Raw genomic sequence first — 21,869 nt, forward strand, 5'->3', positions numbered from 1 at the left:
CGAAGCGAGCCGACCCTGACCCACCAAAGAGCACCGTGGACTATTTAAAGTGAGTCCCTATACGTTGCAAAGTCAAACTCTCCGAAAAGAGTCACGCATACTCTTTTTTTTCGGCAGCCTAGTACGCCGGCGGCTTTTCGAACATGTGGTTTCGCTTTGAAGTCGCGCGCGCCACCGTTAGCGGTTTCGAACTGGCTTCGGTCAGGTCTTTATCCCTCCCGTTTTGGACTGCACGTGTGTATGGCACAATGGCGGCAAAGCGCAAGAGCCGACGGGCCATTCGCGTTCTTACTGTCACGTTACTCAGCCGGCCGCGGAAACGGGCGATGGTTTTGCTGGCGCCACGGATAGCGGAGATATGTATTTCTGTCGTGATGTTGATTGGGAGACACCTGTTACTGGATTTCTCAGCTTGCGTCGTTGTGTTTTTGGAAGCGAAATGCTTCCTGAATAAAAGATTTTGGGTAGCCGTTCCTGGCGCGTTTCCTGAATATATCGCGTTTTTCTTTTTTTCTTTCTAAAGTTGTGTGCTGCAGTGCGTTCCGGCTCTTCTTTACTACTGATGTATTGCGGATTTTTGTGGGGTTCTAAAGTGAACTGAAAATATCGACTTGTGTAGGTGTGTTTGCACAGTTTCATTTGCAAGTTACAAGGGCATCTAAAAACGACAGGGAGTCTTCTGTTTCAAGGGTGAACTGAATACTCGTTGGATAAATTTAGATGAGAGAATAATTGTGACTTATGACCTCTTGACACTCGAATGACAGTCGTTGAGACGTATCTGTGAAAGATTTTTGACTGCGGGTGCAATGAATTAAGAGCTTGTTCCTCGATGTGTTTCATTGTTATATTTGCTATGGCGACAGACATGGGCACAGGGTTCCAAATAGTGAAACGTTTATGAGAAAGTTTGCATATTTAGCAAAATTAATGCATTGTGATAAGGCAGAAAAAGAAGATTCGCACCATATGTCTTGGGAAGGGCCCAAGTGCTTCAAATGCTTTTCTCCCTTTTTTTTTCGTTTTGGAGGATCGATAGTTACCTTGGTTCGGTCCTGCCAATTAGAATTACGTTAGAGCTCGTCTGCACGTAAAAAGTGGCGCTAATTGGTAACACCGTGAATATAAAGGGCATTTTAGCGGTGACACGTGGCTATATACTTTAGAGCTTGCCGTTGAATGAGTGCCTTCATTTTCATTTTGTGTTTTGTCACGGCCGCCAGATGAAAAAGCTTCATCCAGAGGGCGTGGTTTTGTAGAGCCCATCTATATGATGAAAAAAGAATGTTTGTCGGGAAGGAGAGCGTACATTATTGACTATTTAAAGGAAAACAAAGGTGCTCCGTGACGGACACAATTCGTGTTCACTATAATATCAAGCATTTAAGAAAAAGTAACGAGAATGCCACCGGCATCGCAACAGGAAATGTTCATTCTAAAAAGAGACAGGGCGTGCAAACACGGACACAAGAAAGAGATCAGGACACCACAAACGCCGCTTTTCTCCTTTTTACGTTAGAGCGTTTGTGGTGTCCTGATCTCTTTCTTGTGTCCGTGTTTGCACGCCCTGTCTCTTTTTAGAATGAATACGTACCAACTAGCTCAGCTCTCTGTTATTCTAAGGAAATGTTCATCACGCTTAAGCGAGTTTCGTTTCCATGGCGAGTAAGGCATTGAATGTACATGAAAGCGCTTGTTATTTCTAAAAATGAGTTTTATGACGTAGAATTTGAAAGAAGTTGCACATTCAAGACAAAGCCAGCATATATTCATTGCGCAATTTCGTCGTCGCGCCATTAGTGCCAATAAATCAAGCCATGTGACACCGACAATTTAATGGTATTTAGGCACTTGATATCTTAATCTCTAATTACATTAGAAGCGTCCCAGTGAACCAGGTATAATTTGCATGTGCGCAGGTAAGTGCATTAGATTTGCCCGTGTGAACATGATAATAACGTTACAAACGGTAAACAACACTGCGAACTCTTGTTCTGGACAAACATGTATGTAGCACTGCGTACACAGCTGGATGAGCTGCTATACGTAATATTTTTCATGTCACATGCACTGTGCACCGACGTCTGTGGTCAAGTCACGCGGCGCATTGTCATTGTACACAGCCCCTTTTAGACTTCCCCCGAGAATCAAACAAATAAAAAAAAACAATAGCTTGTTTTGAAGATTCCGAAATATCTCCTTGCTCTATTGCAATAATCAGAGGGGGCAAGAAAAGAAGAGGGGTCAAACTGACGACCCGTGAAAGCATCTTTTCTTTCGTCCAAAGCCGCTTCACTGGAAGTGAACGCAGAGCCACAGAGCACGCGGTTTGCGCTCTTTCAGTTTAGGAGTAGATGGGTGAATACCACGTATTTCTGGAGTAAATGAGAGAAAATCGACCTCAGACCACCTCTTGAATTGAAATAACAACGTCTGAAAGGCCCGTGAACGTGTACGCTGGATTCTCGGCGACAATGACCGTGAAGCAGTTACGGGGGGGGGGGGGTCAGGTCGGCCTCAGGGGGGGGGTTACAACCCCCAAACCCCCCCCCCCCCCCCCCGTCGGTGCGCCACTGTTGAGGTACGAGAAATTGCACAATGTGTATTGGCGTTTGGCAGCTATATGAGCAACGTTTGACGTGGGTGCACCCACGTTGACGCCCTGTGGCATAGCTCCATTCCGACGAATAACGGCAAAGATTATGATTTAACCATTGTGGTAGCTGAAATAGCATAACCTGGACACAGCATGTGCTGAATACCGCGCAAAGATGACATCAGCATGCACATAACACTGATACTCGATATGCACATTCAAATCATCGTTATTTGAGGAGAGAAACGCCAAGGTGTGCGCTACCCAGTAATAGGGCAACCTGTGTTCATAGCACACAGCGCTCGAGGAACTTGTTGCTTGTATACTTGACGACATCGTCATTTTAGCGCTAGAAGGACAAACCTATGAAAGGCCGCAGGACTCACAGACATTGATAATCTGTCCAGTTCCGCATGAAGAATACAAAGTATGAACAAGTCCTAAAAATCCACCAACGAGAGCCTAAGAGGACACTTTCGAGAAACAAAATTTCACCGGACCCACGACTATTTCACTACACGCGAAAACTGTCAACAGCAGTTTTGTGGACAAGGTTCTTCGAAAGAATTATGAACCGTATACGCTCACAAGCCTACACCATAGACAATAATAATTTGCAGTGTAACCTGATTAACGACTGCGGGAAGCTCATAGACATCACTAATATTGCTGCATCTCTTAGTTTCCCTGTCGAACATTGAGCGGCGAGGTCGGACGTCGTCGTAGAGGAGACGGAGACGACGGGCGACGCGCTGGCGGCAAACGGGACTGGTGACCTCGGGGCGACGGCGAGCGGCTGTGCGGCGTAGCAGTGGCATCGGCGTTGTATGACTCGAAAGGCTGCGAACGGCGGTAGTTATCGGGGTACGGCTCAAGAGGCTGGGAACGGCGGTAGCTGTCGGCAGGGCTAGCAGTGGCATACCGGGTTCTTAAAGGCGAAGACCAACGGTTGTTGCAATGTCGTGCGACGTGACCTATACGGCGGCAGTTGAAGCAGATCGGCCGATCATCTGCAGTTCGCCATTCAGCCGGATTACGAGACCGTGGATAAAACCGTTGTTCCTGGGGCGGCGACCTGGGGCGAGGCGGCGACCTTGGGCGGACGTCAGATGTCCGGGACTGAGCAACGGCGCAGACAGCGAAGCCCAAATTGCCGAGTTCCTCCCGCACAATTGACTGGACGAGGGCAACTGAGGGCAGGTGCGAATCAACGTGACCGTTGTTGGGAAGAGCAGGTGCAATTGCTTCGATTTCCCGATGGATGATTCGTGTAATATCGGATGCCGGTGACGACTGCAGATGAGAGGTCAGTCCATCTTCGCATGAAGACGTCGTAGCTGTGTTTGGCAGCCGAGAAAATGGCTTTGCAATACGTCGGCTTTTGGCCTGTTCAAAACGCCGGCATTCCTCAATAATTTCGTCGACGGTCGCACAATTCCGGCACAGTAATAGATTGAACGCGTCGTCCACGATACCCTTCAGCACGTGGCCAACCTTGTCCGACTCCGACATGTCGCTGTCGACTTTACGACAAAGAGCCAGCACGTCCTGAATGTATGATATGTAGGGTTCAGTGGACGTCTGAGCACGGGTGAATAGCTCTTTCTTTACGGCTGCCTTTCGACCCATGGGCTTTCCAAACAAGTCGCACAGTTTTCGCTTAAATGTGTCCCAACTTCCGATCTCCTCCTCATTGTTCTCGTACCATACCTTTGCCGTGCCTTTTAGGTAGAAGAGCACGTTGGCCAGCATGAGAGTCGGGTCATAACGATTGAGAGCACTGGTACGCTCATAGTCAGCAATCCAATCTTCGACGTCGACTTCATCCGTACCGCAGAACGTCCCAGGGTTTTTCGGATGCGTCAACACGTACGTTGGCGGCGTTGTGGCCGGTGCAGGCGTTGCCGGGGCCGGTGCATGCGTTGTCGTGGCCGATGCAGGAGTAGTCATAGCATCGGTCTCGTCTTCCATCCTGGAAACTCCGAGTCGACGACCACTGCGGAGCTCCGTTGTACAGCGGTTCTTCTACCCCGCAGCTCCACCAAATTGTCACGGGGATGACGAATACACGAGAGAGACAGCAGCAAGTATATTTACAATATTTACAAGCAACTGTGCCACCGAATGGTTGGTTGGTTGGTTGGTCCTCAGTTACTTGGCGCAACCCACCACGGGGGATCGGCCATGAAACAGGCGGTACCTTATTTTAGAAATTAAATTGTTTTACAATACGAATAAGTTTAGGAATGAATGTTTTAAAAAATTAGATTCACTGGTACAATCCAGATGTTAAAAAAAAAAAAAAACGATTTGAATAGGTTGAAACAGTGAATGCTGCCAGCATCTCGCGCGGCATTCCCGCTTCTTCCTCGTCTCTTCGTCTCCAACGGCGTGCTCATCCACAATGCCTCGTAACAATATGTTCTCCGCAGCTTAGAGCTTCTATGCAGTACATGTAGAGCAGGGGCGTAGCTAAGCGGGGGGGGGGGGGGGGGTTAGGGGGGTTCAAACCCCCCCAAAAAAATTTTCAGTTTTGCTTGCGTATATATACACGCATACACACATACACACGCACGAACATACATAAAGTATAGCTGAACGCCCCCCCCCCCCCCCCGCCCAAGAAATTTCTGGCTACGCCCCTGAATTTGTATAGGTGTGCGCTGGCATGCAATTACGCACGGTTAATGGCACGTCCTTTGGGGTGCGTTCACTTGTAGTTTCTGTTGCATTTTTCTCTTCCGAACTGCGGAATCTCACAAAACAAAACACGGAGCAATCTGAAGGTCGGTGTAGCGTAGAAAGAACGCGCCGGCAGAGGGCCTTGAACAGCGTTACAGACGCCGCATGTACAGACTGTGTAGCAGTAAACGCCGTGTTATCACGCGCGGGATACAAGCCGAACTGAAACCTTTTGGCATTAGTCAGCATCTAACCCTCACAAACCCGCACATGTTTACAGAAAGGTGGAGACACGACTTGAGCAAGTGTGATCCAGGATGTTCACGTTGTTGGAGCCAACGTTTCGATAAGGGGGCTTGTCAAGGCCCTTTGTTGAAACGCTGGCTCCAGCTGAGACATCCCCTTTCCGACGGCTGCTGCATTTTCCTAATTGTAATAAATATCGAGTTGGGAAAAAAAATCGGCTGCGGCGTAATTGTTCGAACTATCGGTCTGAAGAATATGTTGAAGGAAGGTTTGAAACTACAATAGCAGCGTACATCATAACAATTGTGGCGTTTTTTCTTCTAAAAGAGTCAGATCCAGAAAGCGAAACTGGGCTAAACACTGGCCTAAACTGGGCGAAACTGGGCTTTCACGGGAGCGTAAAGCGCGCCTAAGTATATTTAACTTCTAAAACAATTGTAATCAAAACGCGGTCATTCCTGGTTGTAACGTGAACACAAAAAGACAGTTTGGAATCAAAAACGAGCCAAATATTGCACCTTTCTTAAATCGAACTGAGCCAGATCCATTAAACCAGCGCTACGTCAACAGTCGTGACCAAAACAACCAACATGGCTGCATCTAATATGTTTCATGTCCTATAGTTGATTTGCTGTCGTGTTTTCAATACACAATTAGTTTTTCTTGGGCGAGTTGGTACTTACTGAATGACATAATCTTGTAGGACAGAACTCGAGTATAAAGAGTAGGAGGCCACCTTTCCCACTTCTGTCTTTGAGTGTTTCTTTTCGAGTTTTGCGTTACAGTATCATGTCCTACTTTCCCTCCAATGCGGTATATTTGAAATAGAAGACAACTGAAATGAAGATATTGGGCACCGGTCTATTCCTTGAAGAAAAAGACGTGATCCGAAGCGGCGTGGCATGAAACGAGCTAAGGAGAAGAAGAGCTAAAACATTTTTTGAAGGCCTTCAATGGATGCCAAGAACGAGAAAACGCTGCTTGCAGTCCAGAATGGTGCGCCTTTTGCCTGGAAGGACCACTCGCTCTACTAGTCTAGTCATCGCCATTACGCCCATGCAACAAAGGAAGGCATGCACCGACGGAAGCACAGGGATGGTGCTATATTTGTCGCAAAATATTGCCATATCGTTCATTCGCTGTGATTAGACTTCTTTTACGGGCTGATTCAAGCCCAAATGAAATGTTCCAATTTATAAGAACCAAATCTATATTTTACTCCTGAACACCGACGATAGTGGGCTATATAGATTTTAGCCGCAATATAGATTTGAGCCATTTTGGTGACATGAGCACACTGGCAAAAAAATTGTTGGAGCAGGCCCAACCATATTGTCAGTAGCAAAAAACTGCGTTTTTCGCCGTTTTAAAGTGGACTTGGCTGTTTTAGAAGAAAAGAAAACTAAACGCCACACATTTCTTAGCGCACCACGGCAATTCCATGTGGCGGATCTCTTTTCGAAAGAAACAATAGGCGCGGATCACATCGTGGGAAAATCGCCGTGAGTGGAGGTGATCACACACATGGTCACTATTCTTCTCTTCTTCTGCGCTATACGGTAGGGTTTATGCGTGCACCGCGCGTGACGACTTTTCGATCTGTCTCTTGAGGGCTCATTAATGCGATTCGTCTTCCTATAGCGCATCACCGCCGTTTACGTGGACGCTATGCCTAGAAATACAATGCGATGCGCCACTGTCGAATTCATTTAATTATGACAAGGAATGTTTTTGATAATTTCTGCCTGGATACAGAGGGAACGTGCCAGTGTCACTAGCACAAAGGTCTGGTACCGCCAATACTAGCTCTGGCGGCAAACAAAACGTAACACGCCAACAAAGGCCAATAATCGAATTTACACAAAAGGGACAGTTGACAACCTCTTTATAGTTAATCTGTCAACGAGATATGCTAGGAACAATCTTGTGAACGCGAGAGGCGTGGTGACGCTTCGGATTTCTTTTCACTAGAGAAACCACCTTGTCGTGACGATTGCGTGAAACTTCCGAGACGCAGCCAGTCATGTAACTCACTTTCCTTTGGCACAGTAACATACATTACGTTGCGACAACCTGAAATTCGGTGGGAAAGTAGATAGTAATCTTTGCTGTTCTTTTGCTTACTTTCTTTTTTGTTTTTTCATGCAAGCTCGAGTGCGAAAAGTCCGTGCACCGGGCCGCGACGATAACGCGAATGACAAGATGGCGACTGCGACCGAGACTCACAGGCGTTTCGTGCACGGGCTGCCGGCCATAGGGCTGAGGTGAAGAGCAGCGAGGGTAGCAGCAGACGCAGAAACGCAAGATCCGGGCCCCTGGTCAGGGCAGGCGAAGCGCTCATGGGAGTGGCTGCCTGAGGCTGTCCGCGGCTGTCCCTTCCGTGCAGTCATCTGACACCGGACGGCGCTCGAAGCGCTTCCTGCCGCTACTCCTCCGCAGCTATGCTCAGGCGACGGCGTCACTGGGCTGCCTCTTTTTGTACACCTGCAATCATCGCAGTGCGGCATGACTTGAAGCAGTAGCGTAGCCAGAAATGTTTCCCCCGACTACGCCAGTGACTGCGCCAATGACGCGAACGAGACAAAATGCTGCATGTTATTCGCATAGGCGTGCGTAGGGTTCTCCATTAGGGCAAAGTGTCATCGCAGCGCCACCATCCTGGTTGCTCCAGTACAAAGAACAACATGCTTCCCAATGGATGAAATAAATTAAAATGAAGCGATGACGTGCTTCTTGCAGTGGCCTTCCTGAAGTAAAGAGTTCTTGAAATGCAACATCAGGGCTCTTAGGCAGCCATTATCGTCACAAACCTGCGTGGCCACAACCTGCTCTTTAAACAATGACGGACAGATCCGAGTGAGCAAACGTATGACACTGGAAATGAGAGCATAAAATTAAAGTTTGGCAGCTCGTATTTAAATTTCAAACAAATAACTTTTAAATTACGAACAAATTACAAACAAACATACTCGCAAGAGTCGAAGAAGAGGCAGACAAAATACCGGGCAAGGACTGGGGGTATAGTGAACTGTTACACGTAATGACGAAAGAAATACGGAAAGAGAAGAAAACTATTTGCTGGAAAGGAAAGAGAACGCCCAAAAGTTGGTGGAACAAGGAAAACAGCTAGGGAAGCGATCGAGAAGCGACGTGAAGCATCACGGGAGCATAGACATGCAAAAAAGGAGAAGCGGCCGCAGGACCAAGTCAACAAAATATGGGAAATATGTTTGGAGAAAAGAGCCGTTGTAGAGGCATTGGTCGAAGCAAAAGTTAAAGGTGAAAGTGAACACCGAGTGACAGAGATTCACGATAAAATGAAGGCCGCGCCTAGGGTATTTTGGAACCACATAAAGAAGCCCTTCACCTAAGTAGGAAGTCTGTCACAATGCAACAACATATTGTAGATGAAGGAGGAAATCAGTTGGAAGGATACGAAGCGCTGTAGGTTACATCCGAAAGGTAACAGCCCACTCATTTAAAGAGATCGTCCAGTGGATTTCCCCGGTCAGTAAAAGTATGAAGGAAAGCGCAACCGAGGAAGAGCTACTACTTGAGAATTTCAACTGGAAGAAGGCTGAACGAAAAATTCCAAAGCGCACTGCCCCGGGTTTAGATGGGGTTCCCGTAAGCCTCATTAACCAACTAGAACATAACGCTAAAGAAGCACTGTTGAAAGCCGTAGAAAAATGCTTACAGGACAGGAAAATACCGGCCAGTTGGCGAAAAAGTAGAATGAACTTAATCTATAAAGGCAAGGAAGAAAAGGATAACATTCGCTCGTATAGACTGCTAACCATTACATCGCTACTATACAAGTTGACGATGCAAGCAGTGAAACGTGGGCAGAACATAACGATATTTTGGGAGAACTTCAGGATGGTTTTCGAATCAGCAGGCGGCTAGACAATAACCAGAAATATCTAAAATAGAAAACAGGCCCTTGTACAGTACATGGCTATTCTAGAAATCACAGGTGCGTATGAAAACGCTAATCAAGAAAATTTGTAGGATATATTGAAAGAAGTGGACATGGGCGACGACTTTTGAGGGAGATATACCGAGAAAATACAGTTTGCGTAGAATAGGAAGGAATAAGTAGCAAAGAGAACGTTGATATTAGCAAAGGGCTGAGGCAGGGATGTACTTTGTCCCCGCTGTTATCATGCTCTACATGGTCAGGATAGAAAAAAAAAAAAACATGGTTGGTCCCTCCGTCATAGGAATCTCTATAGCACGAAAGTAAAACGTGTCCTTACAGAAGTAGTTGAATGTTTACTGTACATCGATATAGGAGAGGTTGCTCAATGTCTATTTGTGTTTGGCAGCTATAGCGCCGTTTAACGTAAATGCACCCAAGTTGACGCTTGGTGCCACATCTCCATTCGGACGACTAACGTCGATGATCAACGATTACACAGACCTTTGTGTTAGCTGTATAGTAGTTAACGGGGGGAGCGTAATCAGAGAAAGTGGTGTGACAGCCAGAAAAGCGTCGACTAAGGTCGCCATTCCGCGGCATGTTAAAGAGTAAACAGGACTCCACGGCCGGACTCGAGGTAAACGCAACGCGCGTCGTCCTCCCCTCTAGCCCGGCCGCGATTTTTTTCGGGTCGAGCGTAAACGGGGAATGTGGTGTTACAGAGGCAGGTGCGCGTCGCAGAGAGAGAGAGAATAAACTTTATTAGCACTTGGCCGGCAGTTTGGTCTTGGTGGCCTCAGATGGCGGCGCTGAGTCCCTGAACTCGGGCGGCATCTTCGGCCTGCCGGACGGCCCGGAACTGGTCGTTGAGCTCCGAGCTTCTGAGCGCCGCCTCCCAGCGGCGGCGTCGCCGACGGAGAAGGTCGCCCGCGGCTCCCGCAGCCGGGACGGCGGCGGGGACGAGTGAGCTCGAGGCTTCCTGTTGCCTGGTATTGGCAGCAGCCATAGGCGCATCGTGAACGGCGGGCGTTTCTCGACTGTAGTTGCCGATGCATTCCCAGAGCATAAGGCGCAGCGTTGCTCTGTGCGCGCATGTTTTACATAGATCGGTAGGGTACAAGTGCGGGTAGCAGTGGCGTAAGACGACCGGGCTGGGGTAAGAGTGGGTTTGTAGTAAGCGATAACTTACAGCATCGTGCCTGTTTAATTTGTCATGCGGTGGCGGGAACTTACGCCTTTCCAGTCTGTAGTGTTGGGTAATATCTCGGAACGTGATGAGACGATCACCCCACGACCATTGTGGTTCGTGTTGCAGAGCTATTTTTTAATATGGATGAATGCTATGAGCGATAGAGTCATTCGAAAAAATTTTAACACGAAAGTGTTTCATGCCGGGGTCCACCAAGACTTCAGTGACGTATTTCTGTCACGGAAATGACGTCGAGAAAATTTACACGATCAGATCACAAAGAATTTTGCGTGAATGGGCATCGAACCCACGACCGCTCGGTCCGCAACAACAGATGCCGGGAACGCTATCCACAGCGTCACGGTCACAGACTCTAGAGGCTTTACAAACGCGCCTTTTATATCTACCACTCTCCCGGTCGGCGGGGTGGTGTTGACCTCTGAGAGCGGTAAAGTAAAATAATTCGTCATTACCGTGGCCTCCGCGATTAACATCTGCAACGCGTTACACGTCCGTCCCATTCGGCGCGTTTTCAATAGAAGTTCATTTTTGTCAATGCCTTAACACACCGTGTGGTGGCGATTATAGCGCAAGCGTCATAAAAGCGTCGGCCTCGCGTATAGCATCACTCTAATCCAAACTAAAAATAGCTTTGCGACGCACGCCTCCCTCACCATGGCTGTTACACCACGTGCCCCGCTCACGCGCTCGCCCCGAGAAAAATGGCGGCCGGGGGGCGGCACGACGCGCTTTGCGTTTGCCTCTATTCCGGCCGTGGTGTTCAATCACATTTTAACATGCCGCGGAATGGCGACCAAGTTCTGCGTCCAATATGCGACTCTCTTCTGGCTATCACACCTCGTTCTCTGATTACGCCTTCACCGTTAACTACTACAGCTACCACAAGGTTTTGTTTAATCATTTTACATGGACGTTAGTCGTCGGGACGGAGATGTACCACCAATCAGCAAAGTGGGTGCATCCACGTTGAACGGTGCTATAGCTGCCAGACATCAATATACATTGTGCGAACTCTCTTATATCAATGTGCAGTAAACATTCAGTTACTTCTGTAAGGGCACGCTTTACTTTCGTGTTATTCCGATTCCTATGACGGAGGGATGAACCATCTTTTTCCAGTGACTAATGAGTGTGGCCGAAGGTCGCCACCTCGCGTTGTGTTAAGGCATCGACAAAATTGCACTTCTGCTTTTGGAAACGCGCCGAATGGGACGGACGCGTAACAACGACGCGTTGCAGGAGCTAATCGCGGAGGCTGCGGTTATGGTGCATTACTTCACTTTACCGCTCCCAGACGGCGACACCACCCCATTATGATATAAAACTTTGAGCGCAAATAAACGACGCTGGACGAAGTTTATTTGCGCTCAAAGTTTTATATCATAATGCGATACAATCTACCATTTTTTTTTTCTTTCTACTGTCCACGTGTGTCTGTGTGCCGCCTTATCCAGTTAAAACACGATACCATCTAGCCCATCCAGCTATTCTGACACCACCCCACCACGCAAAAGCACTGCGAGAGAAAAGTGTGAGCTATAAAAGGCGCGTTTGTAAAGCCTCCATTGTGTGACGGTGACGCAATGGATCGCATGCCCGCGTCTGTTGTCGCGGACCGAGAGGTCGTGGGTTCCACTCCCGCTGATGAAACTTATTTTCTTCAGTTTTATTTGCCATATGATCGTGTGCATTTTTTCAACGTCATTTTTGTGACGGAAGTACGTCACTAAGTCTGCTGAGGGTAGACCCCGACATAAAACACTTTAGTGTTAAAAGCGCTAGAAGGTAGCAACATTGGTTTTAATCTGGCACAAGCAGGCCGGCGTGATGACTGAGCAGGAGTTTCCAGGTTTTTTTTTTTTTTATGCTGACGATATTGTCTTATTTGCGGACAGCCGAGATGATATACAGCGGATGGCGGATATATGCGGAAGGGAAGGGGAAGCTCGAGTAGGACTAGGATTTAGTCTATCCAAGTGTGAATTGACGGTATTCAATGATTTCAATGATCAGGCGGTGTCAATACAGGGTTAAGAAATACCGAAGGTAAGCGAATACAAGTACCTCGGAGTATGGGTAAATGAGGGTTATAGATACATGGAGGTACAGGAAAAAGCCTCGGCAGCAAAAATAAAGAGGAATGCTGCAATAATGAAGCACATAGCGTTGCGGGGACACAATAGCTACGAGGCGCTTCGAGGTCTGTGGAAAGGTGTAATAGTTCCGGGGCTTACATTTGGGAACTCAGTGGTTTGCATGAGGTCAGAGGTGCAATCGGGAATGGATGTGAATCAAAGGACTGTGGGACGCCTCTTGTTGGGCGCTCACGAGAAGACGACAAATGGGGCTGTAAAAGGTGATATGTGATGGACAAGTTTTGAGGTGAGGGAAGCTCAGAGCAAAATGAGGTTCGAAGAGAGGCTAAGGAATATGAAAGAGGGTAGATGCGGAAATTCCTCGGGAATTGAAATGTCACGAATTTCGTGTGGCCCGGTGCGATGGACTCAGTCAAGACTCGGGGTATAGCACTGACAACTTTTATCAAACAAAAAACTAGGAAAACTTGGCACTCTAACATATACAAATGTACAAAGTAAAGTCGCTACAAAATTCAACCTCACAACTCAGTGCATAACTAAATTGTCCTACCCCTAGCCAGCTCCAGTCTTATAACAACGAACACGTCGGACCGGCCTTACTTGTCATTTCTGATGACTTGGTGCAAAGCCAAAGTCCCGTCTGGTGTCTACGTCGTCCGGTCTTTTAACTTGACATGGTCCACGCCGTAGCCCAATGCACCAACCGTCATTGCCTGGTCACAAGCGGCCACTCCGCTCTCCTGACGGCTAGGCCCGCTAGGCCTAACGTCGTTGTCGGCTCCTTCGCCAAGCCTGGCGTTCCACCGCTGACGTGGCCCTCCGTTGATTGACCTCGGTGGCTTGCTTCGGGAGGGGTCTTGCGCCGGGAACGTCCGTACTTGCGGGGCGCGGCCACTGCGTCGCCGAGGTGCCTTGCTCGAACGTCGTCGATCTCGCCGGCCTCACCTCGGGACGCCCGCGTCACCGTCCGCAGACCCGAACGCCCGTCGCTGCCGTCACCAGTGCGTCTGCTGGCGATGCGACCTTCCTCTGCCGAGCCCACGAAGACAATGCCAGCTCAGTGCTCTTCGTCCTCCTTCATGGCTCGGTTCGCGTGCCTCGAGCTCTGTCGAATCTTCCGTGCACGCGCTCGTGCCGCTTCGAATGTTTTGAGAACTTCGCCGTCGTCGTCTTTTGGCCGCCTGGCACTCACTCGTGACATACGCCACCATTTCGAAGAGTTTTTTCCCAAAAAACTGCTTTTCTATGTCCTGAACTTGGGGTGTAACTTGAGTTGCGTCTGCTTGCTTTGAACTACACTGCGCACAAACTTTTCACTGATGGCCGGCACGACTCACAAAACGCTGACCACTACACAGTTTCGCAAACGCTACACAAAATGCTACCAGTAGTCACAGCTCACATTGTTCCAAATAACCTTGTCTAAAACAAACTTGCGTAAGTCCACACCAAACTGTAACTCTCTATGCGAAACTTTTAAAAAATCCCCACCTCACTCTTTTCCATTGCATGTCCACGACTGAAACATTTCACACTTCTCAGTCTTCTAACAGTGCGCGTCTTTCGCGACTTTATTTTGCGTCGTCGTACTGCGCGTCTTCGCGAACGCCCACTGCAAACGCTGCCTTCATTTCTGCTTTTAACAATCATCAAACGCCTCATCCATACTACTCTTCTGGGGTGCGTCCCAACTAAACGTTTTCGGCTGAGCATTGGCACAGCTCTTTTAGCACCCGTGTATCTGTACCTAGTTTTGGGGGCGGTTTTCTTTCTACTTTGCTTTAACTGAGAGGCACCGTGAGCGTCAGCAAAGCCAATGAACGTCACACTCTCCGGTATAAACCTCCCTGGTGCACGCCCCATGTTTGTTTCTTCAAGATAAGTAACTTTGAGTGGTGGACTACTCTCCCGTTCAGCACGTTCTGCAAAGACTGGCTCAAGCGCGATCGTTTCCTCTGCTCCCTGATTTACACAATTGACGTGCCATGCACTAACACTTTCAATATTGCTACTACATGATGAATCTGAGATCTCATTTTCCTTGCTAATTACTAGCCCACTTTCCTTTACGCATCTCCAATGGTCGCTAGTAATCTGTTCAACATGGTCGCAGCTGTGAACATCAGGACATTTCAATTCCCGAGGTAAATCCTCCCTTGGCATTCCTACGTCCGGTCTAACGTCTGTGGCTTTTGCCAACCTCAGTTCGCGCTCGAGCTGTTCTTTCTCTTTAGCATGTGCTTCACGTGCTTCAGCACGTTTTACCTCAAGTTTTTCTTCGAGCTCTTTTCGCGCGCGCTCCCTCTCTTTTCGAACACGCTCTTGCTCCATTCCGAGAAACTCCAATGCCTCTTCTTTTGAATAACCTCGGTCTCTCGCTAAACACAGAATCTTGACGAAGTCCATTGCCACAGCTCCGAAATCCGTAACGGGCAGGAAATTGAATCCTGGCAGGCTCGCCAATTGTCACGAATTTCGTGTGGCCCTGTGCGATGGACTCAGTCAAGACTCGGGGTATAGCACTGACAACTTTTATCAAACAAAAAACTAGGAAAACTTGGCACTCTAACATATACAAATGTACAAAGTAAAGTCGCTACAAAATTCAACCTCACAACTCAGTGCATAACTAAATTGTCCTACCCCTAGCCAGCTCCAGTCTTATAACAACGAACACGTCGGACCGGCCTTACTTGTCATTTCTGATGACTTGGTGCAAAGCCAAAGTCCCGTCTGGTGTCTACGTCGTCCGGTCTTTTAACTTGACATGGTCCACGCCGTAGCCCAATGCACCAACCGTCATTGCCTGGTCACAAGCGGCCACTCCGCTCTCCTGACGGCTAGGCCCGCTAGGCCTAACGTCGTTGTCGGCTCCTTCGCCAAGCCTGGCGTTCCACCGCTGACGTGGCCCTCCGTTGATTGACCTCGGTGGCTTGCTTCGGGAGGGGTCTTGCGCCGGGAACGTCCGTACTTGCGGGGCGCGGCCACTGCGTCGCCGAGGTGCCTTGCTCGAACGTCGTCGATCTCGCCGGCCTCACCTCGGGACGCCCGCGTCACCGTCCGCAGACCCGAACGCCCGTCGCTGCCGTCACCAGTGCGTCTGCTGGCGATGCGACCTTCCTCTGCCGAGCCCACGAAGACAATGCCAGCTCAGTGCTCTTCGTCCTCCTTCATGGCTCGGTTCGCGTGCCTCGAGCTCTGTCGAATCTTCCGTGCACGCGCTCGTGCCGCTTCGAATGTTTTGAGAACTTCGCCGTCGTCGTCTTTTGGCCGCCTGGCACTCACTCGTGACAGATGGGCAGAGTGTGTTCCGGTATTTGAATAGGAAGAGAGTTGACTCACAGTGAAGAAAAAGAACTAGGAGACTCACCAGCAAGTATACGGCTGGTAGTGTAAGCCATATGGCAAAAAAGAGCGTTAAGCGAAAAGTCACAGAGGCGGAGAGGATTTATTGAATAGCAGCGATGAAAAAAAAACATGGTTGATCCCTCTGTCATAGGAATCGGTATAGCACGAAAGTAAAACGTGTCTTCACAGACGTAGTTGAGCGCTTGTTGTGGATTTTTTCGCCTTGAGGGCGAAGGAATGAATGCTATAGCAACAAGTTGTAATGTCACGTGAAGAACGGCAAGCAGCTCGAAACTTACAACACGCTGCTCAATCAGAAAGGACGCACGGAACGAACATACACAGGATGAGCGTGAACTAGCTGTCACAGCTCGACAGTTAAAGCGCGCTGGTCAAAGAGGAAGCATGAAACGAACGCACAAGTATACACAGGATGAGCGCGAACTGTCACAGTTGTAGCTTATTTGTTTGTGAGCAGCGCGCTCCTTTCGCAAAAGCGGCCTCTGCAGTGAGCGAAGTGACCTTCGTGCTCTAACTACAGCGCAAACTTGCGGTGACAGCGCAAGACGTACACGATAAGCGCGCGCGCAGGAGCGACCACGCCCTGTAGAGGCGCACGCTCATCTCAACGCGTGGGGCGACGCGCGCCGTTCGAGCCCTTCGCGCCATCGCGCTAGTGATAACGAAAACACGCTGATATACCGCGATCTCTGAGTACAGCCGCCGGCAAATGGTGTATATAAATAGCACGCCGTTAGTATGTCCAAGAACGTGCCGCCTGTGGCGGAGTCGTTTCGAGCCGCGCGCTAGGGATCGAGGGGTCGTAAGTTCGACTCCCGGTGACGGTACTTTTTCTTCTAGTTTTTTCTTAGCCATATGTTAGTTTTTATATTTGAGAACGTCATATCCGTGACGGAAATGCGTCATTGGAGCCGTGGTGGACCCCCGGCATAAAACACTTTCGTGTTAAAAAAAACCCCCGGCTCTGAGTCTCTACCGAAAGGGTAAAAACGAAATAAGGAGGGAGGCATTTTATAATAATTCAAGGGGAAGCGCTTTACTGTTCGAAGCGAGGTCGGGTTGTCTTAGAACAAGTGGTTATAAAGCAAGATTCAGTAAAGTAGAAAAATGTACATGCGGGGGAAGCTAAGAAAGCGACGGAGCATGTTCTGATTGAATGGGGAGATATCCACCGAGGTGTGTATTTGGGCACGAGGAACAACAATGGAAAGCTGAACATATCCGCGATAGAAATCAGCAAGATACTGTTAGAGTATTGGTAGCAGTAAAGTAGAGAGAAAGGACAAAAATAAATAGTATGAAAAATAAGGTCATTCTGCCGTAAGGGACAGACAGCTGGGCTGTGATTTTATGTTTTTTGCTATGGTAAGATCGATTTAATCGAAATACACAAGGCATTAAGCCAACTTTTAAAAAAAGTTTTTTTTTTATCTTTTTGTCGAGCCTGGTGGCGCAGACGTCACCGCCCCGTTATAAAGGGGACGCTCACAGCATCCATCCATCTATCCTCTATTGGAAATCGTATACGTAAAGGCAACAAACCATTTCCTAAATTTGGGTGCATACAGGGTCGGCATTATTGTTCACTTTGAGATGCAATAACTTTCTGCAGTCGCCCCCGTAATTTTGTCAGGGGACGCGACGGGGTCGAACGGCAGCAGAAATCTTGGGCAAGACCGGTCGGGAGCAGTCGTCTCACGTTTGTAATTCCGAGCGAGGGAAGAGAGAGAATAAACTTTATTAGGCTCTAGAGCTGGTCTGCAGAGGCCTTAGCTGCCCGACAGTGCACGTCTGGCGCTTTCAACGAGCCAGATCTGGTCGTCCGGTTTCCTGCTGGACAGCGCAGCCTCCCACTTGCTCCTGCGTGGTGTTGTGTATGACGGGTACTGCCGTTATATTCTGGCTCTGGCATCCCCTTGTTGTGGTATACTGTGGGTTTCTCGCCACACCATGGTCAAGGGTCTCCGTATTCTGCTGGGTGTCGCTAGCGTATCCTCGAGCTACGAGATCGGCCTGAAGGTTTCCGGCAATGCCCTCATGCCCTGGCGGCCAAATTATTTGGTGTTTTCCGTTGCTCACGCCTCCGGTGTTTAAGATGCCGGCGGCTTTCCTGCCTACCCTACCATTGGTGCATCCCCGGCGGGCGTACTGAGAGTCCGTGATTATTAATAGCGAACGCCAGGACCAGTTGCCCTCGGCGAATTCTAGGGCGACGGCGGCCTCCTCGGCATCAGACACGGTGCAATTTTTCAGCGATACTCTGACCTTCTCCTTAATTGGGCGTCGATCATCGTCACCACAGCGTCTTTCCCGTTCACGTATGTATAGCAGCGTCAGCGTAGAAGGCGTTTTTTTTTTATGTTCTGATAAGTCTTGGTTATGGTCTCCGCCCTGGCTCTGCGCCTGCCCCGGCGATCGGCAGAACGCATGCGCTTAGGGATGGGAGCGACCGTGAATGTAGATCTGATCTCGTCCGGTATGTCTACCCTGCGGTCCAACTCTCGTACGCAATCCTGGTAGCCTATAGTTTCCGGAGAAGGGCTCGTCCTGTCGTAGTGCGCTGTAGTATTGTCTTCTGAGAAGCAAGCTCCGCCTTCCTGTGTTTGTCATAGGTGTGTTATGCCGAGGTCTAGTACTTTTGTGGTAGCCGTTATTGTTGGCAGATCTGAGGCTCTCTTATAAGCTTCGATTGCCTCCACTTGCTCCCTGGTTTAGGTGCATGGTAGGGGGAGGCTGTCGGTGGTTCTACTCACGACAAGTGCTCTTACAAGCTTGAGGGTGTCTTCTTCCTTCAGGCAATTTCTTCTGTTGGTTATGCGCGTTATTCACGGTTATTCTCGTTATCTGGGCCGCAGACCCAGACAGCAGTCTGATTGTGTGGTCCGCCCTCTGGTTAGATTGAATCCGCGTTCCCAGAAGTCTTAAGTCTGTACTTCCGGTATGCGGACCCCGGCCAGTGTGACTGCTAGGTCGACTTTGTCGCCCTGTCTTGTCCTGCGCACCCAAGTATTTCCGACTTTTCAGGCAAACACGATAGTCCTCTTGCTTCTTTGAGTCCCAGCGAGCCCTCCTTCGTACGTATCGTGATAACGGCATACATTGCATGCGAGGGGAACACTCTCTATATCAGTGGTCGTCAAGAACGTTGTTCTTGCAAAGTGAGAAACACTCTGTCAACCGAATAATGGCACAATAGACATCAACGCGTCTGTTGCCCAGGCGAAGCTTTACACTGGCAATTTTATGATCGTAAAGCGCTCTCATCGCAAAGCGCCAGAAACACCTTCCGCCGTTGACGCTGACGGGCCCGGTGTTACAGTACGTGTTCTTCAACGCGATTGTACCAGCAACAGGAGTCAACCGAAATACCGACCATGTATGCAACGCAATTTATGAAATGGGTCATTTCTTGTGGTGTGCGAATATTCGAAAATTTCCAATAACGAATCGAATAGCATTCTATTCGACTGGGTACTCGAATCGAATAGTAGATATTCGAAATGCCGAATGTGTTTCGAATAGTTTTCTAGTAATCAGCACCGACGGGAGAACCCCAAAAGAACGAAACTTTGGAAAAGCTAAAGGTAACTTTTGTTCTTTTAGTCACTAAATTACCGCTGTGCATGCAGCTCAAGCTTTTACGGGACTACCGACACCCGATGAAGGTGATTTTTCTAAGAATCCACTCTTACTCAGTTTGCACTGTGCTGGAGCTGCATCGCATTAATCAGTTCGTGTCTTCATCTAGTAATAACTGAGAAGGTTACGACTGCAGTCAGCTTCATGAGTAAAGACGCAAGTGTTGTGTTTGCGCGAATTGCTCTTAAACTTTCAAAACTGTTTACATTCTTTCGGTGCCGAGACCCATGTTGTGATGACAGGTTTATCCGTTTCATTACATGTTTAGCTGTATTTCGTGGTGTTCGCTTCAAAAATGTTTAGTCGTTATATCTCAATTTTATTTAAAGGGACCGACATCTGCCCAGAACATGAAATGAGATGACTCCACTGATGGAAAGAGTGTCCGTCGCATTGACTCAAACCAACCCTGTTTTTTTTTTTTTCGTGAGAGGTGGACTTATATTTTTATTTCTTAATTGAAAGTCGCGAAAAATGACCTGTGGCGCCTCTGGCGGCAAAAACATGAATGATCCGATAAAGACGACCACGCAACCGTTGATTGCTGTACGCGGTCGCCGTTTTTTTTGTTAGTATTGAAATATTGTTTGTTTCTTTATATTAAAAGGTATTACTCCATAATAATGTACATATAGGCCTGCGTTAGTAGTATGCATTAAAGTGGCGCTGCCTTCGCGTGACGTAATGATCCCATGCTCGTCAGCGCGTCTTGAGCAACTTTTCAGCGTGCTCATGCAACCGTGCACGCAGCTTCCAGGTCGCTAAGATTTTGGAGCGACATAGTTTTGCTACCCACACTTCATCTCAGAAATGACGCGCGCTGCTACTCAGTGCGGCCGGGCATATGCATAGTGACGTTTTCGATGACTTGGCTTGGCTCGTGCATCGAGAGAGTAACGACGCCGGGACAAGCCACCCACGACACAGGCGCAGGCAACCTTGGACGCATGCGCACACAACGCGGTACAAATACATGGAAGGTGTATAACGCCACATCACCCATTGTAACAGCTTGTTATTTTCAAAAGTAGTTGAAAAGCTCTAATAAAGGTGGTCAAGCATAGTTACAGGAACTCCTGCGAAAGCAGAACAACGATAGCTTTCACAAATCGCAAGAAAGGCTGGCGGCATCGCTATCAATTGTCAGCGTTGCTGGAGGAAAGGTACGTCCGTGTTTAGAGCCTTTCAGATCGAAAACTACAGCTTGTAAAATAACTACGTGCTTTTGGGATTAACTAATGCAGCTACAAAGCTTTGCGAAGGGTGAGCTTTCTGTCGCGCCGTAAAAAAATGGGTCGAGAAAATTCACTTGTCGGTCCCTTTAAAAGCAGGTGACCAAGTATCACCTTGATTACTGTAGTCACCATTGTATTTCAACCAACAAGGAAAAAATATTTCGAAGGCCTCAGTTTTTATAGTTGTGGTATTTTGAGTCAATTAAAAGTAGCTGTAATTAATGTTCTTTGGGGAAACTTTGTGAATATTTGGTTCAAACGAAATTCTGTGGAGTTCTAAGACTTATTATTATAAAGTAGTTCTGCGAAATCCCGCAAGGTTTCGGAAGGGTTAAGAACCCTTCCGCCAGCAACTAAGAGGGTTTCTTTCTGAGAAATCCGTATGGATTTCCTCGTGCCATCGTGCTACAAACGGGTGGTTTCCTATTTCGCTTTCTTGAGTTCTAAGACTATATCGAAAGTGGTTGTCTTACTTATTCGAAAACTATTCGAAGAGTATTCGATTAGTATTCGTATTCAATTCGGTGTCATCACTATTCGATTCGTATTCGATTCTGTTTTTTTTTTTTTAATTTCGAGAGTTTGCCCAACGGCATACATAGTCAAATATACAGGTAGAGGCCAGCTTCCGCTATATACATCAACAATGCTCTATGGTGTGGCCCATAGAGCCACAAATCATAATCCGGTGGTCTTGTCGGATGAAGGCCCACTGTTCTCAGGTAGCGCCGCCGTATCTGATTCAGGCCAGGGCATGTCCACAACAGGTGCTTGATTGTAACCGCGGACGCTTCAGTGGTACAGAATGAGCAAGTATCCCTAAATGGTCCATGCAGACGTTGTGGCCAGGACTGTCAAGGTTAGGTGCGTC

General features: G+C 48.3%; 1 protein-coding gene across 1 annotated transcript in view; it reads right to left on the reverse strand.

The window, feature by feature from the left end:
* Window positions 1-7,865, reverse strand: part of LOC119379378 (cubilin-like) — a 54,314-nt gene extending 46,449 nt beyond the window's left edge. Inside the window, exon 1 of the mRNA XM_037648693.2 lies at window positions 7,751-7,865. Coding sequence (XP_037504621.1) covers window positions 7,751-7,865 — 115 coding nt within the window. The remainder of the gene's footprint in view (window positions 1-7,750) is intronic.
* Between the last annotated feature and the right edge of the window lie 14,004 nt (window positions 7,866-21,869).

This window comes from Rhipicephalus sanguineus, chromosome 1 (genome assembly GCF_013339695.2).
Source record: "Rhipicephalus sanguineus isolate Rsan-2018 chromosome 1, BIME_Rsan_1.4, whole genome shotgun sequence".
NCBI classification, from domain to species: Eukaryota; Metazoa; Arthropoda; class Arachnida; order Ixodida; family Ixodidae; genus Rhipicephalus; species Rhipicephalus sanguineus.